We start from the raw sequence: 17,999 nt of genomic DNA, 5'->3' as shown, positions 1-17,999 counted from the left end.
GAACATGAAGTTATTGATCAGAATATTTAATTTTAACGGGAACATGAAGTTACTGATCGAAATATTTAATATTAATAGGAATATGAAGTTACTTATCAAAATATTAAACATTAACGAGACATTGAGTTACTGATCAAAATATTGAATATTAACGGGGAACATGAAATTATTGATCAAAATTTTGAATTTTAACGGGAATATAAAATTACTGAACAAAATTTCAAACTTTTACTGTAACATGAAGTTATTGATTAGAATATTTAATTTTAACGGGAACATGAAGTTATTGATAAAAAATATTTAATATTAATAGGAATATGAATTTATTTATCAAAATGTTGAATATTAACGGGACATGGAGTTGATCAAAATATTGAATATTAACGGGATATCGAGTTATTGATCAAAATATTAAATATTAACGAGAAAAAATCTATTATCCATCTAAATATTTTTATTTATTTTATATTTAAAATAAATATTGATTAACATAAATGTATTTGAGAATTTATTAATAATGTTGATTAAATAAAATATTAATAAGAAACAATTAATTACATTAATTAAAGGATAAAATTATAATTAAGCCATTGTTATGCTTTATGTAGAAACATCTTGACAAAGTGAAGAAATATCTTGATTGTGAACTTGCCGCATGCATTCTCTCCACCTGTCGCTATATCAACAGGCGGTTGTTGTCCAACAAATACAAGTACAACAGTTTCCATCACCGCTTGCAATACAGTAGTGTCATCAACCTTCTCAATTCTCACCTCTTGCACTTCACTTCTATATATAAATACTCACTTCACCACTAACCAACCAAATTAACAAGACCAAAAAATAAGAACAAAAATAACTTGTGTTTGAGAACAATTTAACAATAATCATGAGTCAGGAGAAGCCACGGAGGCCCCAGCAAGAACCGATAAAATACGGAGACATGTTCAACGTGTCTGGTGATTTATCATCACAACCGATTGCACCAAGAGATGCTGCAGCCATGCAATCAGCGGAGGACAGAACATTGGGACAGACTCGAAAAGATGGTCCTGCTTCTCTCATGACTTCTGCGGCCCAGAAAAACGAGGGTGCTGGTCTTATCGGTCATGAAACTGCTACGAACATTGCTAGAAACGAAGGCGTTGCTGTTTCCGAAACTTGTGATTCGGGCAAACGTGTCATCACTGAGACCCTTGGTGGACAGGCAATTTTTTTACTATATGCATAAAAATAAATTTGTTTTATTTTGACGTTTTTAATGCATGTAATGTAGAATAATTATTTATTGATGGAACAGGTTCTGGAGAAGTCTGTGGAAGATACCAATGGTGCAAAAGGGACTGCGGGTCGACTTAAGAAAAACAAGTGATGTACACTTGACTTCAAAATCAGATGTTTTGTTTTGTTTTGTTTTGTTTTAAGCAGTGTGAATTGTACCTTTTAGTTTTTGGTGAAATGTTTTATCTTTTTTGTCCAAGACTTTCCCTGTTTGTGTATTATCACTCAAACTTAATGGTATTAGTCTTCTGTCATGCATATATAATTATCCTAAACTTTAGTGTATAAGTGATAACATGTTAGTGTTTTTTTGTGTGACCAAAATAATGTAATTGTGTTAATATATGTTCAACTCTTAGTCATATACATATTTTTTTTTTTAAAACAAGTTGTATTAATGAAGAACTAAAGTTCTATAAAATTCCATTACAAAATGGCGAAAGTTCCATTACAAAATGGCGAAAGATGCCAAAGAGAGAAAATTACCTATCAAATAATGGAACCTAACACTTAACTCTTAGTCATATGTTAAAATGCTAGAGCCAATGTATTAAGAAACAAAATATTGTTGCCTGTGGCATTGCTAATCGCTTCCAATGACATTGCATAGTATATGCACAACCAAGACATCAATGCCCAGCTTAACCTGAAAACACCAATGGTTCAATAACAATGACTACACATAAAGCAACGTTAGTAGTGTCTGCTTTTTCATCTATGTTTTAGTTGAACATCTCCTATGGTAGATGCTAGTTAGTGTCGTTTAGACACGGTTAAACACTACTATTAGCTTTATGGAGGAGTCCAATCTATGTGTTTCTTGAGATTAGATTTTTTCAATATAGCTCTTCACACCCAACATCATTCAGTTTGGTGCATGGGTAGAAACGATGACGGTACATGATTTAATTGATAGACATTGATATCATAATAAATTTAGAGTTGACTCTAACACCAAAGTTGACCCGATTAATTTAAAAATCCTATTCAAATTTTAAAAATGAACTTAAATTATCAAAAAACACTTTTAATAATTAAAATTAATTAAAATTAACGCACTAAAACTACAATTATAAAGTAATAAAAAACGAACCCAATTTTTCAGTATCTATTTTGTGGTGCTTTAATTAAAAACTAGCATAAACAAGAATTAGACACACTCAGTGGCAGAACAAGGAGCGGTAGGTTGCAGTAGCAACAAGAATTAGACACACTCAGTGGCAGAACAAGGAGCGGTAGGTTGCAGTAGCAACCCTCAACGGAAGGTTGCAGTGTCACACACTCACATGTTAACATAGTGGACATTCTCACATTTTAACATAGTGGACATAACAGAAATTAAGATTTTCTATTGAGATCTTAAAATATCTGTATTTTGTTGACAAGTGTAAAATATATTGTTTAAAATAGAAGGATGGTGTGATGGGGAATATGGTATGTTCATAACTAGTATTTAATTTGAAAATTTTTTCACCCACCTCCTAACCTTCTTGGCCACCTCTGGTGAATTTACCACAATACCCCTAGTTTCGGAAGTTCATTTTCGAAAACGTATTTTTTTTTGAAAAAAAAAAGGTGTTTTCGGAAATATATCTCCGAAAAAGTGTTTTTTTTAATATAAAATATTGATTTCGGAGATGCATCTCCGAAATAAAGTTATTTTTCAGAAAATGTGGTGTTTTCGGAAGTTTATCTCCGAATTCACCCCCTTAGAGGAATTCGGAAATGTACTTCCGAAATATTGTCTGGACAGAAGAAAGATGAAAAACAAGAACGATTCGCTTTATTTAATCGGGTGAAGATTACATCGATCACATTACATAAGATTAAAGTTACATATTGTTAAACACGGGTAGGTGGGGATGAGTCAACATTTTGATAACGTCGTCCGCCGATCTTTGAAGTTTCGCGTCCAATTCGATCGGGCCCTTCGAAGAAAATCGGTCGAACGTTGTCCACAAAACCGCTAAATCTTCGTCGTTCTTGATCTCAAAAGGTGTGAACTTAATGTGTCCCTCGTCGTTAAGGGATGGCGAGCGGTACTCGAGCTTGATAACCTTTCGATTCTCGGGATAGTGCAAAAGTGTGTTGAGCGACATTATCAACTCCGCAAACGGCGTGTCGCGCGAGAAGCGAAATTGGAACGGCATCGGGTAGCCGGTTTCAAAGTAGACGAATGCTAGGTGGGGGTAGGTTTGTGTCATTTGTGTTTTGTGGTGTGAAGAGGATGAAGAAGAGTGTTGTATTTATAGACTTATTGGAGCAATGATGGCCCAACAAACCTTATCTTGCCTCAGGGGACTTTTCGGAAATGAACTTCCGAAAATTGGAGGCAGACTAGCATATTTCGGAAGTTCATTTCCGAAGAGTGTGATGTCTTTCTAATGGTGCACCCACATAATGAACTATCCGGCCCCGTGGTCTCCGACCGCTTAGCCTCATGAAACAAAAAATTCAAACCCGTTCGGGATATGTTGTAAATCAATTGGGAGAATAGAATTTGGCTCTTATACCGGTGTTCCATAACCGTCTTGCTCTGACCGAACGATGTTTGAATTTCATTGTGTTGATTTTGGAGCATTTGGTTGACGGTGTCCCATCCCCGGCACAATCTCCCTTGCTATCACCCAACCACCTCTTGAAGACCGCATGTGCGGATTCAACTCGGTTAGTCGTGGTGCAACCAAGATGTCTAACTCGATTTGTCCAAGCGCACACGACTTTTTCTCTAACTTTGTCAAGAATGGTGGTTTCGACGTAATGACAAAATGTCTTAATGGAACCACACAAAGACCTAAAGTGTACCAATTTCTCGGTATACACCTCTTCGGAGTATGCATCCAAAATTTCCCTCCATGCCGCCATTATCCTATCAACCACAACACCGGCTTTGATAACTTTACCATTTTCATCCGGCCTATCTTTTTTCCCAACCGCGGGTTTCAACTTGCTTCTCACGTTGCAAGTTATGTGATACCGGCAAAGTAACGCGGTAGATGTCGGGAAGACGGTATCGACCGCATTCATCAAAGCATTGTCCCGGTCGGTGACAATGACGTTTGGCATAACCTCTTGATCAACTAACAAAGACTTGCAAATTCCCAAGGCCCATGTAAAGTCTTCTTTTTCACACTCCAAAAAAGCAAACCCGACCGAATAAGTCTTGTCCGTCGAGGTCACACCGACTATCTCTAGAAGAGGAAGCCTATATTTGTTTGTCTTGTACGTCGAATCCATGACTAGAACGGTTGGAAATGTGTTGAATAATTTGATACTTTCGGGATGAGTCCAAAAAATATCACGCACCGTAACTTTGTCCTCGGAGGTTCGGAAGCTTGAAACATATTTGTTATCGCCTAGTAGTTTCAAAAGTTGTTGCATTTCTGACCGAGGGCCCATATTCAAAACTTTGAGATTGTGTCGTTCATTGTAAACTTGTTTGATATTTGAAACGCTATCCGGTTTCTTACGCTTCAAATCGGCAAGTATGTTGCGAGGCGCCACTTTGACTATCGTTAAGTCCGATATCACATTCCTCTCTTCGCGGGACAAACGACACGCCATTGGATGTCCGTGTAACTTGACATCCAAGGCATGATTATGAATTCCACAAATTATGGCTAACCGCCACAAATCATCAACCCTCTGAGTAGCACGCAACTTAAAAGGACACCCGCACTTTCTCGATCCCGTGTCGTCGTGTTTTAGCACCCGGTTTGATTGTACATAACTCCCACCTCGTTCGCAATTCAAAACAAGGAAAGCTTTCCGCCTACTATTTCCGTTGTCCGACCTTAAAATAACAATTCCAAATCCAAGTTTACTAGCTTCGTTCCGAACCCACTCAATCAATTGTTCGCGACTACCGAAGCTCTGATCATTTGTAAATTCTTGCCGAACATCAACCGCATTGATCATAGGATTAACGTCGATAACCGGATCGTTATTAACGCTGACAACTACTGGAACTACTGTGTCATCGTCTTGCACAATGTTGTCCGGATGCACCATACCTAACAAATGAAAAAATTAGCAAAAGTTGGCCAAAACAGTTTTTTTTTACTGCCAGGGCATATTTCGGAAGTTCATTTCCGAAATTTGTTAGGTAATATATTTCGGAAATGAACTTCCGAACCATATCAGTTTCAGCATAAAATTCATCAATCAATGTAGTGAAATAGGGGAATAAATGAGTGATGTTTACCTGAAATTGTAGCTTTCTATGCTCCCTTTAACGTGATCAACGGTTTGAAACTTGATTTTAGGACGAAAAATGGATGGAGATTGATTGGGTTTTGGAGAGGGTTTGGGGAAGTTTTGGAGAAAAATGATGAAATAGTGAAGGAGGGAAATTTGTATATGCAGTAATATTTTCGGAAATGAACTTCCGAAAATATTCACGGTTTTGAATTTTTTTGACTTCGGAAATGTATCTCCGAAAACACCACTTTTTTGGTGTTTTCGGAGATGCATTTCCGAAGTAAAAAAAATTCAAAAAAAAAAAATAACTTCGGAGATGCATCTCCGAAGCAGGGGCAGTTTTGAGTTTTCGCAGGGGGTGACCCCCATAGGGAGGTGGGTAAAGAAATTTTCTTTAATTTACTAGGAGGATATATCAGTTTTTGAGGATATATTAGCACGCGCATGCACAAGGTCGGTACTGTCCAACACATCTTATAAAATCAATTTATAAAATAAGGGGGTGTTATAATGTTTTTTCAAACTTTAAATTTAATTAATATGAAATTTGAGATTTATTGAACATGTGTCTTTACATATAAGAGAGATGGAGAGATGAATGGGGTGTTTGAGAAAAAGTTTTAAAAACTTTTTGGATTAAAATTAAAGTTTTAAAATATTTTTAAAAAGTTTTGAAAGTAATCATCAGAAAATAAAGTTCAGAATGTAAAATAGAAAAAGTTAAAGTTAAAGGAGGAGAGAAGATATCAGGAGTTATACAGATTAAGTCAGAAATAACTTAGTCTTGTCTCCTAAATCGATCTTGATAGTACCTAATTTTAGTTATTTCTAACATGAACGATTTGTTTCTTTCTTTAAGAGAATTTAAATACTCTTTAAGTTTTAAGTTGCATTTTTTAAGTTTATCATTTTCTTCAACCAACCTAGCACTAATTCTAAACAATTGCTTGTAAGATGAGTTAGTTACTTCAACGTTATCTTTCTCGTAAGATGTCTTTAAACAAATTTTGTCTTCTTCGTTGGAAGAACGTTCTTCTATGTCTCTCTTCGAAGTTGATGTTTCTCCTCCTTTTCTTCTCTCGAAGATATTTCTTCTTCATAGTTTCTTTCACACAAGATTTCTTTGTTTGATGATGAATTTTCTAAAGATCAACTATTGAGTAGGTTCATTCGAAGAAAACTATTAGAGTTGTTTGATAGGAGATTGATGAAGTTGATGGTTCTTTAGTTTTTGAGCTTGCTCCTTCATTTTTAAGTAATTGAACTAGTTCATTCAATTTCACTATGATTTTCTTCTTTCTTGATTTTTTCTAAAGTTCATGAAGGCTCCCATCTTTCGATATAAGGACTAGATTAACTTTTTAATTCTTAACTCTTAGACATTGGTTAGTGACAAAACGTTTCAATATAATTACTAATATTTATAAAATTTAAAAATATTTAAAAGTGGTATCTTCGTCTTCTTTGCCTTGTGTGTTCATCCCCTCTTGCTTGGTACTTGAAAAAACTCTATATTATTTCAAGAGTATCTCATATTTTCTTGGCGATTTTGCAATTATAACATAAAATAATTTACTATCATATGTAGACATTACTATAAAGCTCTTGATTTTAAAATCTATTTCAAACTTTCTCTTTTCTTTTTTCTTCTTTGGTCCAATTGGAACCAGGCTTATTTACTACTTTTTCATTTATTTCGTAAGTAGAGATCAACAAACCATTGATTATAGTTTCCCATAATTCATGATTAATACTTTGAATAAATATTCTAAACCTATCTTTTCATAGTTCAAATCTACTACTACTACTAAAAGGTGGCGGTGTGTTTAGAAAGAATTCCCTTAACGATGTGTTGGAAGTCATCTTCATCTTGAGATGATTAATCCTTAAACATGTGTTACAATCTAATGCCACTTATTGGACACGTGACTTATTTTGTGTTTCAGAAACTCAAGTTTGAAAAAAAATTTGGATTAAAATCATAGTTTGAAAATATTTTAAAAATGTTTTGAAATTAAGCAGCGGAAAATAAAGTTCAGAAAAAAAGAGAGACACTAGGAGTTATGCAGGTTTTGCAAAAAACGACTTAGTCCTGTCTCCAAGATTTAATCTTGAGAGAATACAATAAATTTAAGAGTTTTTACTAGGTTGAAGTGCCCGTTTAGTTTGGCTTATTTTAAAAATAATTTTTATAGTGTTACAAAGTTTTGTGAAAAAAAATTTACAAAGAATTTTTTTATAAAAGCTTCAAATGAAAATTTTGTTTTGGATAGTTATTCTTAAAATATGATTTTAGGTATTTCATCTATTTATGGAAAAAAAAATTGGGTATTCAAATTTCAAAAAATCACTTAATTTTGAAGCTATTTCAAATAGATTTTCATAAAAATCATTTTTGAAATACAACTTTTTTAAAAAAATTGGGATTTTGACTAAATTTTGGTCTCCAATAATGTATGTTTATGTTATAGGATATCAAAATTAGTGTTTCATTTTAGAAAAAACGAATGTAAAAAAACTTGTAATATTTTGAAAAATGGTTTTGGAAAATCGATTTTAAAAAATAAAAAAAAACTATTTTTTTTAAAGCTGAAACAAACGAGGCCGAACTGTGGAACCCCCTTTCACTAAAAAATTGAAGTTTACGGGTAACTTCCAACACTGGTTTGAATGAAGACTAACTACTACAAGTTTTTCGTGGAACGCAGATTAACCGCTTGAATTAACTGTTTAGAAGGAGTTTCATGACAAAGAGAGTGATGGATAGTCTGATTAGCACTCTATACAGGTTACTTTTCAAGCTCATAGCCTCAAGACTAAAGAGAGTGATGGATAGTCTGATTTCAAAAATCAATCAACCTTCCTTACCTTGAGACACATTCAGGATGGTGTTGTAGTGGTGAATAATTTTCTGGATTTTGCTAAAAGATTCAAGAAGATATGTTTGGTTGTGTCGATTACCAAAATGCCCTTGATTGTGTTTCTTGGTGATATCTCAATTATGTTATGTATAGAATGGGATTTGGCCCTAAGTGGTTTCTTTGGATAGATGCCTTAGTCTTTAATAATTCATTGTCAATTCTTGTCGATGGTTCTCCTACAGACGATTTCAGAGTTGGGAGGGGCCTGGGATAACCTCTTTCCCCCTTTTCTTTTTCTTCTTGCAGCAGCCTAGTTGGTATGTTCCACAATGCAACCTCAACCAATGAGTTTTATAGTTTTCATGTTAGTGAAGAAATCAAATTGCAAATGACACCATTGTCTTTTGCAATGGAGCCTTAAAGCAATTTTTAAGGGGGTTTGAACTTTCTTTAGGATTGTGTGTCAATTTGCCCAAAAGCAAATTATTTGGTATCAACTTGGATGATGATTTTATCAAAGCTGCTTCTTCCTTACTCCCTTGTGGTGTGGGGGATCCATCCCCTTCAATTTCCTTGAAATAAATGTGGGATCTAATCCTCGAAGGAAATCAAGTTGGAGTCCAATCCTCTCCAAACTTCGAAAAAAGCTATATTCACGGCATAGTAAGCAAATGTCCATGGGTGGTATGATTGTAACCTTAAATTCTCTGTTTTAACCAACATGCCCTCATGGTCGGTTTGCCCAATGCAAAAATTTCCAAATTGGGTTCTTGGATTTGGATGAATGATAAAAAATGCTGGAACTTAGCTTAGTCAACCTTTCCCTTGAATCAGGTCGAATCGCTCCAACTTGATGACCTGGTAGCTATCCTGGCCCATGTTCAAATCTTTGAAAACCTCCATGATTAATTTGTTTGGTGGAAAGGCCGCAATGGTTTCTTCGTTAAGAATGCTTACTCGACTTTATTTGACTTGGACAGTCCGGGCTTTTTTGTTCAGAGAAAATTCTTCATGTGTTGCCTCATGTACGGAAAGCCAAAATTCCTTCTAATGTTCAATGCTTTTGTTGGAGACTTTACCTCAACCGATTACCAACCAAACATCAGTTAGAAAAGAGAGGGGTCTTTGAAGTCATATTACAACACAATTTTTTATGTAAGCTTATGTAAAAAAGTTCTCTAGAGAGATCCTTGTTGTTCGAGAAACATCTTGACAAAGTAAAAAAACGTCTTGATGGAAACTTACCACATTCATTCTCTCCACCTGTCGCAATTTGAACAAGCGGTTGTTATCCAACAAATGTAAGTATAACAGTATCCTTCACCGCTTGCAATGCACATCACTGCTATATATATGTAACCACTTCATTCCTGAGCAAGCAAATTAACAAGAACAAAAAATAAAAAATCACTTCACTTGTGTTAGAGAGAATCACCATGAGTCAGGAGCAGCCACGGAGGCCCGAGCAAGAACCGATAAAATACGGCGACGTGTTTAACGTGTCTGGTGAGTTATCATCACAACCAATTGCACCAAGAGATGCTGCAACTATGCAATCAGCGGAAAACAAAACATTGGGACAGACACGAAAAGATGGTGCTGCTTCTCTCATGACTTCTGCGGCGCATAAAAACGAGGATGCTGGTTTCATCGGTCATAACACTGCTACATACATCGCTAGAAACGAAGGCGTTGCTGTTTCCGAAACTTATGATTCGGGCAAACGTGTCATTACTGAGACCCTTGGTGGACAGGCAATATTTATTTTCCGAGTATATTTTATTTTGAAGTTTTAATTGCATGTGTATACTATAATTTATTGATGAAACAGGTCCTGGGGAAGTTTGTGGAAGATGCAAATGATTTTGGACCAATAGTGGAAAATGAAGGTGATCCAAATCCTCTCTCAGCTCAAGCTCCTAAAGTTGGAGTAACAATGGACAGAGATTTCATAAGTAACCAAGGTGGTGGTGTTATGAATCCTCGGTTGTCTGGGAACCAAAATGAGAATAAGAATGCGTGGTCTAATGATTCAATGGTAAGAAACTTATGCTACTTATAGTTAAATGAATATTTTCTGAAACTCAACAGTACCTGAGAAGTTGAGAGCTTATGTTTTGGATACAAATTCCAAGTGCAGGACAAGGGTGTATGGAATGAAAATCCTGAAGTTATAAGTAGTGTACCTGGTGGCATGGGAGCATCCATGGCGACGGCGGATCGATTTAAGAAAAACAAGTGATGTATACTTGAGTTCAAAATCAGATGTTTTTGTTTTGTTTTATAGTAGTGTGTGTTTTACCTTTTAGTTTTGGTAAAATGTTTTACTTTTTTATCAAGACTTTATCTGGTTGTGTATTAATAGTAGTAGTCTTTTGTTATGTAATTGTACATTATCCAAAAGTTTACTGTGCAACATGTTAGTGTTTTTTTGTGTGACCAAAATATGATGTTAATATATTAAACTCTTAGTCATATGAAAAATAGATATCTTTCTACCATTACCTGTGTGTCATCAGCTAGGAGTCTCAATAGTTGCCCAAGAATGTTTGATGCCGAACCAGATAGAAGAAGCTATATGGTCTTTGAAAGAATGATTGTTCATGGTGTATCAGTATGCTTTTGAGGGTAGCATACCATTGATTGGTTGTTGTAATAGGTTTTCATCCCATATGTAGGCATCCTGCTTTGTTTAGGATTTTAATGTTTCTTAACCCAATTCCTCCACTAGATAAAGGAGAGAAAATTATATTCCAAGAAATTGTAATTAGATTCCTGTTATTGATATTGCAGACCAAACAAAGTTTCTGATCAAGCATCTAATTATTCTAAAGTGACAGATGAGATGCTCCTCTTAAATTCTCAAGTTGTATAGTAACATACCATGCATGAATGACATATTTTACCAGCTGTGTTCTCCCCATCATAGATAGCAGTTGTCCCTTCCAAATTGTAAGCTTAGCAATGGCTCTATCTGCAATTGGTTTGTTTACCATTGAATATATACACTCCTAAATAGTTGACGGGAGTATGGCCTACAAATGTATATCAGCTAATTTTCAGATCCTAGCTAAGTTATAGAACCTCCAAATATTTTGCATTTATTTGGACTAATAAATCATGAATTTTGGCTATACTCTTGAGAATGTGGCTTATATTGTTTGCAATATGTCTTGTGACTTTGTGGATTTTGGTTAAGAAATCATTATTAGGTTGAGTAATGAGGCCAGGGATAACTCTATTCACCAAGTCAGTTGGATTACAGGCTGTAGAAGTATTGAATAGATTCTAATAGAAATTTTTTATAGATCATATCCATAAAATTTAAAAAATTATTTGATATCCAAGGATGAAAATTAACGATTTTGTGAAGTTTTGTAAGAAGTTAATTTTTATGCATCTTGTTGATATATTAAATAATTTTCGATTGATTTTAAATTTCATAGACATAATCTATATAATATTAGCTTTCAATGATTATATAATATTAAATTTCAATTTAAAAATAAATTTTGTTATACGGGTATGTGATAAAGAGTTTATGAGAGGTGTCATTTTCCGGGAGACTTTTGACATTAGTGATTTGTTCTGAATCAGGCCCCTAAACAAATCATATATGAATTTAGTTTTTTTATTTAAATTATGAATAGTTAATATTTTTATAATGGTTTCTCTGATAATTTTTTTTATTATGACGACTTTTAAAGATAACAACTCATGCTAATGAATGTTTTAAAAACCAGACCGAAACGATTGGTTCAACTGGTTGGATTGTGAATCGGAGATGATTCCAGTTGAATCAACCTTTTAAAATCGCTAGTGAGTCAAAATCAGAGTAGAACCCGAAAAACCAGATTGAACTGTCAAAAATTGTTTGAACCAAAGAACCAAAGTCGGTTTTGCAAAATCGTTCCATTAAAAAAAATACATTAAATAGGCCATTTTTTAATTTGTTAAAAAAAAATTAATATGTAGATATCAAAATTTAACATATATTCTCTAATAAAAAAAATTCCATATTTTTATTATAAACATACAAATTTTTAAGTTTTGTCACTATGTTAGTTTTTCTTTTAACTCCACTCCATCATATGTTTGTCATAGTTCAACTCAAATTTACTTTTTGTTGTTTAATTAAATGTATAGTATTATTTATTTTTTGCATTCTATCTTTTAATTTAAGTATTTTTAATTATTTGAATTTTGTTTTAATTATTTACTGTTGGTTTGAATTAATTTAACTTATTTTACTGTAATTCTTTAATTTGTTTAAATTATTCTTTAAATAAATATTGAAATGAAATGTTGAATTATTATATGTGTTAAATTTATAATTGATTTTTAAAATATTTATTTTATTAATTGTGAATATATAATTACGCGTGCTATATTTATTAAAAATTTAATTTCATATTATTAATTGGGAAAAGCTAACATGTGCCCCAAAGGCACAAGTTAATGAGATATATATAGAAATTTTTTCTTTGAACTTGTGCATCGAAACTTTAAATATGACTTTATTGTATTTAATTATATTTAACTTTTTCTAATTATAGTATCCTTAACATGTGCCCTTATGGCACATGTTAGCCTGACCCTTATTAATTTAATCAATAATCATAAATTTAATCCGTTAAATCAATTAAATCTTAAACTGAAAATTTCATCGATCTCCGGTCCGATATTTAAAAGATTCTACTAATCATATTTCCCATTCCAACCGCTAATATTTAACAAAATTCTTTTCTGACGCAATTTTTTTAATTTATATTTAGTTTTTCTAGTTTCATTTTTCGCCTAATTTTAAACCTAATTTCCTTAAACCTTTCCCTTTCGCTTTCGCATTTCTGTCTCTGAATTCGTCTTCAATCACTCTTTTCCGTCGCTCCGCCACTCTTATCCACCGTCTTCCACTCTTCTTCCTCCATCACTCTTTTTTAAAGGTATTCTTACTGCTTCCATTTTATCTTTTCCGATAGATAGAAATTCAAGTGTGTTCGATTTTCATTGGCCTGTGCGTTTTTGTTTTTGCTACGGCGGTTCTGGGTCTTGATGAGTTTCTGGGTCTATGCATAGAAGCAATTGCCAATTTTCTTCAAGAATTTGGGTTTTTCTATTTGTTTATATTTTTACCCTAGCTGCATTTGCTTGTCTCAATGGTGTTTTAGTCCTAAACCAGTCAATTCATCCTTAAGTATTTTTGAGAAGGCTGATTCTTGGTTTTGAGATAGTTATAGTAATTTGATCAAAATTGGTTCTTGGTTTTGGGATATATATATAGAAATTTGATCAAAATTGGTTCTTGGTTGGCCTCTGAATACATAATTCCATAAGTGCATCTAAAAATCATAACTTGTTCACAAATTTGCAAAAACGAGTGCCTTCACAACAGAAGCATTATTTCTAGACAGTGAGTGTGTAAGAAAGAGAGAGAAGGGCAATGAGTGTAGAGATAAAAGGATTTCTTTATAGTCAGGGTTCTAGTGATAGATTTTTCCAACTACCATACCATCAAATTTTTAGTGCAAATTTTATGGTTATTTATACAAAATGATGCTTCATTTGTTTTTACTTGCAAACCAGGAAACATATTCTGTAACACTTAGTATTTCAGTGTTTTAACTTTTTGATTAGTTACTTTCTAATCGTACTTCTAAAATTGTTCACCTTTTTGAAGGAGTTGAGAGAAGGGTAGTATACATTTAACTTGACTTATTTTTGTTGTCGTAGAACTATTGAAGTATGTACAATTTGTTAGCTTTCAATAAAGTTTTATTTGAATGTATTTCATTAAGTTTAGTATTATTCTTATTCAAATTCTTTTTAATTGACAATCTTGTTTCCTATGTGCAGCAATGCCAAAGTCAAAAAGTATTTCAAATTTGCTTAAATTAGCACATGTTGTATGTGCATCCAATGATCCGATTCATGCTCCACTTGGATCACCGGATGTCATGTCTGCTACTCCTACACTAGTTGTTGATAATGTATCTCCTCAATTACCTAACCAAATGCAACCTGTACAACAAGGAGTTGAAAGTTCTCATGGTAGAACTAAGGTATCATCTCAGTTACCCAACAAAACATCCTCGCAACCTGCACAACAAGGAGTTAGACGTTCTCATCGTATAGCTAATGTATCATCTCAATTACCTAACCAAACAGTCTCACAACAAAGAGTCAAACGTTCTCATCGTATAGCTAATGTATCATCTCAATTACCTAACCAAACATCCTCACAACAAGGAGTTAAACGGTCTCATCGTATAGCTAATGTATCATCTCAATCACCTAACCAAACATCCTCACAACAAGGAGTTAAACGGTCTCATCGTATAGCTAATGTATCATCTCAATCACCTAATCAAACATCCTCCCAACAAGGAGTTAGACGTTCTCATCGTATAGCTAATGTATCATCTCAATTACCTAACCAAACATCCACACAACCTACACAACAAGGAGTTGGAAGTTCTCATCGTAGAGCTAATGTATCATCTCAATTACCTAGTCAAACAGCCTCACAAATTGCACAAAAAGAAGCGGAAAGTTCTCATTGTAGAGTTGTTAATGTATCATCTCAATTACCTTGCCAAAACTCCCCGCAGGCTGTACGTCCTGAACATAGAGATGGACGAGTATCTACTCATTATTGGTTTGTAGATGCAATAGGTATAATGTATTGATATAATTTAGTCTTGTGTTGCATTTTTGGTTATATATTTTTGGTTTTGGCCACATAACATTTATTTCTTGCAGATGAAGAACACGGTACAATTAAAAAACTGCGTATGATTTCTAAGGATGTCAAGGACATGTCGAATACATTGCGTATTATTGTAGATTTTGATGAATTTCATTCACCTATTGGAGAGGCTGCTGGTTTGCTTGCTGGAGTATGTGGACTAATAGCAACAAATAGTGTCTTTTTTCCTATAGGTTTTGATAAGTGGTCAAATATGCCAGGAAGTTACTTTGATGAACAATGGATAACCTTCTTTCTGGTATTTTTTGTTTTAGTTCTACTTATGTATTTAAAGTTTGCATATAAAACATTGCAAGTGACTAACATTCTTGTTATTGGAAGCCTCGATTTTGTTTCAAGGTACATGAAGATTTAGCTAAAAGATATATTGAGGCTTCAATTGGCAAAAAGTGGAGGGAGTATAGGATTAAGCTTTGGAAGGCTTCATATCGTCCAACTTTGAGCAAACGTGAAATTATCAACAAGAAACCTAAGGAAATTCCCCCGAACCATTGGGCATTATTTGTTGAGTATCGCTTAAAACCAGAGACGATGGTACATACTTCATTTGTCATTATATATTGAAAAGTTTCTTTTCTAAATTATAGAAATAATATACTTTTACTTATAGGAGCTTTGTAAGAGAAATCAAGAAATAAGGAAGAATCAAGCATTTTCTCATACATGTGGTGCCAAGTCATTAGCGAGGAGAAGGCATGAGCTAGTATGTTTAACACTATCTTTATCTAAATCATTGTTTGTTAGATATTAAGTTCTATCTTTTGCTACTTTTTTTTGGCAAAAAAAGTACTAATTTATTTGATTCGTAATGATATTGAGTGTATGTTTTTTTAGACTATTGAAACTGGTAAGACTATCGGTCGGGGTGTAATGTGGAATATGATCCACAAAAAGAAAGATGGAAGTTATGTGAATGCCAAAGCTATGGAGATAGGGGTAAATTGATAATCTATACCAAATAAATTTTAAGTTTATGTTCATTGTTTTAGAATCAGTAAATGATCGAGACTCATTGGTTATTTGTTTTGTACGTAGCAGAAAATTGATACTCATATAAATCAAAACCATGAGGCGGCTTCTGAAATTTCTCCAAATGATGTTGTTGCCAATATATTTGGTAGAGATCATCCTGGCCGTGTTCGAGCAATGGGCTTGGGAGTAGTTCCTACTATTGCTTTTAAGCACACCACCACACGACTTCATGGTATGGAGTTTGGTTCTTCAAGTGGTAGTAATTCATTGGTGGAACAGAAACTTGCAGCTGTGACTGCTCAATTAAATGCAGTTATTGGCTACATTAGTGCAAAAGAAGGTGGTACACTCCCTAAGGAATTGGCTGCCTTATTTCCCAATCAAACACAAAAGGTATATTAGTTAATCGGTTGATCTTTTGGGTTAAATTAGAATGGGTTGCTAATTTTTATATCTATCTACTTCCGTTGAAACCTACTCAAAAAATTCTTATGGGATTAAATTATAGTGAATAATAGATGTTCTCCTTTCATTCAGATTGTGGATTTAGTGTAACGTTTTTGTATTTGTTGATGCTTTTTTAAAAATAATATAATTACAATGTTATGTATTCGGAAACTTTGAAGTTATTTTAAAGAAGGTAAAGGTTTGTTAAACCAAGAAGCATAATCAAATCTTAATTTGTTTAGCACACGTGTTTGTGTCTTTAATTCGACATTATGTGTGTATTTTACATTTTTGTGATGATTAGTTGTAATATAATGATTGTTTGAATTTTTGTAGATTTCAGATATAGGAAGTGAATGTTCATCGTCTGACATGAGAACATTATCGGATGGAAGCAATATACATGGCACATATCATCAGAATCCTTCTAACAGCACATGAATTGGTTATAGCATTTTTTGTGTTTGGAATCATGTTTATTTTGATAATAGCTAAAGATAATGGACGTGTGATGTTATTGATATGTTCATTATTAGCTGTGGATTATAGTAGTTTGAAATGTATTTGTGGTGTATTATGGCAGTTTGAAATGACACGATCTTCGTTGGTTGTTTTTTTTTTTTTCTAGAACGATCATTGTTGGTCTCTTTTCTAGAAAATATGGCGTTTGAAACTGCCCTTATCTGAATTTGAAAACTAGTTTTAAATGACAATTATTACGCAAAGTTAGTTAGGCAATTCTTGGTGTCACAACATGATATATTTGTTCTATTTCAGCAAACTTAATTGTTATAAGTAGGTGAAGAAAGTCATGACACTTTAATAAACATCATACATGTATGAATAAGAATGAAATCATGCGCTAAAAGAACATATACATATGCCATTTTCTTGTGCAAAATCATACCATCATACTACTAACAATAAGAATACTATCTATTTTTTTTAGATAATTCTAAAAATTCAAGTAGGGTTGACCTAAATACAAATGAAGCTAATATATAAAGAAAAAGATACACTTTATGGAAATAAAAATAATAATTAGATGAAATATTTCGTAGTTTCTCCATTTCTCAGTTTTAAGTCTTTGCTTAGCTCGTTATAAGCTTAAACTCATTATATTTTGGATTTGTGAAAATCAAAGATAATATAATCTTATTTATGTAAATTCTTTGTGATGTTTATGCATGTTAATTCATATGCTCTTTATGGTATACATTTGATTTCAGTCTTGATCAATTTAGAGTTAAATACAAGTTTATTAAATTGCAATAGTGCTAAATAAATGGATTTTAAGAACTGATATGGTTAACTAGATAATAGACATATTAAGTTTATTTAATCAACTTAGACATAAAAGACTAGACCATATTTGGTGAACATGACAAGTTTTACATGAAGTATAATGGTGGAAAAGTCTTATGATGAGCTGTGTAATATATAGAGAACTAAAATAAATATATTCTTGAAAC

General features: G+C 33.3%; 3 protein-coding genes across 5 annotated transcripts; all 3 read left to right on the top strand.

Moving 5' to 3' along the window:
* The first annotated feature begins 817 nt into the window (after positions 1-817).
* Positions 818-1,535, top strand: LOC131632199 (late embryogenesis abundant protein D-34-like). Its single transcript, XM_058902982.1, has 2 exons — positions 818-1,207; positions 1,301-1,535. Exons 1-2 carry the CDS (start codon positions 890-892, stop codon positions 1,370-1,372), a joined length of 390 nt encoding a protein of 129 aa, XP_058758965.1. The 5' UTR covers positions 818-889; the 3' UTR covers positions 1,373-1,535.
* Positions 1,536-9,710: 8,175 nt separating this feature from the next.
* On the top strand, positions 9,711-10,787 carry LOC131632195 (late embryogenesis abundant protein D-34-like). 2 transcript variants are annotated; one of them, XM_058902979.1, is made up of 3 exons: positions 9,711-10,096; positions 10,174-10,380; positions 10,478-10,787. In XM_058902979.1, the coding sequence occupies exons 1-3, from the start codon at positions 9,779-9,781 to the stop codon at positions 10,517-10,519; spliced, it is 567 nt and encodes a 188-aa protein (XP_058758962.1). In that variant the 5' UTR covers positions 9,711-9,778; the 3' UTR covers positions 10,520-10,787. The 2 variants fall into 2 exon arrangements, with proteins under 2 accessions (XP_058758962.1, XP_058758961.1); XM_058902978.1 differs by having other exon boundaries at positions 9,712-10,096; positions 10,483-10,787.
* Positions 10,788-13,131: 2,344 nt separating this feature from the next.
* Positions 13,132-17,265, top strand: LOC131632196 (uncharacterized). Of its 2 annotated transcripts, none has more exons than XM_058902981.1 (8): positions 13,132-13,285; positions 14,196-15,014; positions 15,102-15,346; positions 15,430-15,642; positions 15,719-15,811; positions 15,943-16,044; positions 16,147-16,473; positions 16,864-17,265. In XM_058902981.1, the coding sequence occupies exons 2-8, from the start codon at positions 14,198-14,200 to the stop codon at positions 16,966-16,968; spliced, it is 1,902 nt and encodes a 633-aa protein (XP_058758964.1). In that variant the 5' UTR covers positions 13,132-13,285; positions 14,196-14,197; the 3' UTR covers positions 16,969-17,265. The 2 variants fall into 2 exon arrangements, with proteins under 2 accessions (XP_058758964.1, XP_058758963.1); XM_058902980.1 differs by having other exon boundaries at positions 16,144-16,473.
* Positions 17,266-17,999: the final 734 nt, after the last annotated feature.

Source organism: Vicia villosa, unplaced genomic scaffold (assembly GCF_029867415.1).
Source record: "Vicia villosa cultivar HV-30 ecotype Madison, WI unplaced genomic scaffold, Vvil1.0 ctg.000912F_1_1, whole genome shotgun sequence".
Taxonomy (NCBI): Eukaryota; Viridiplantae; Streptophyta; class Magnoliopsida; order Fabales; family Fabaceae; genus Vicia; species Vicia villosa.
The sequence above is the reverse complement of the archived record's forward strand: the minus strand, read 5'-3'. Positions and strand labels throughout refer to the sequence as shown.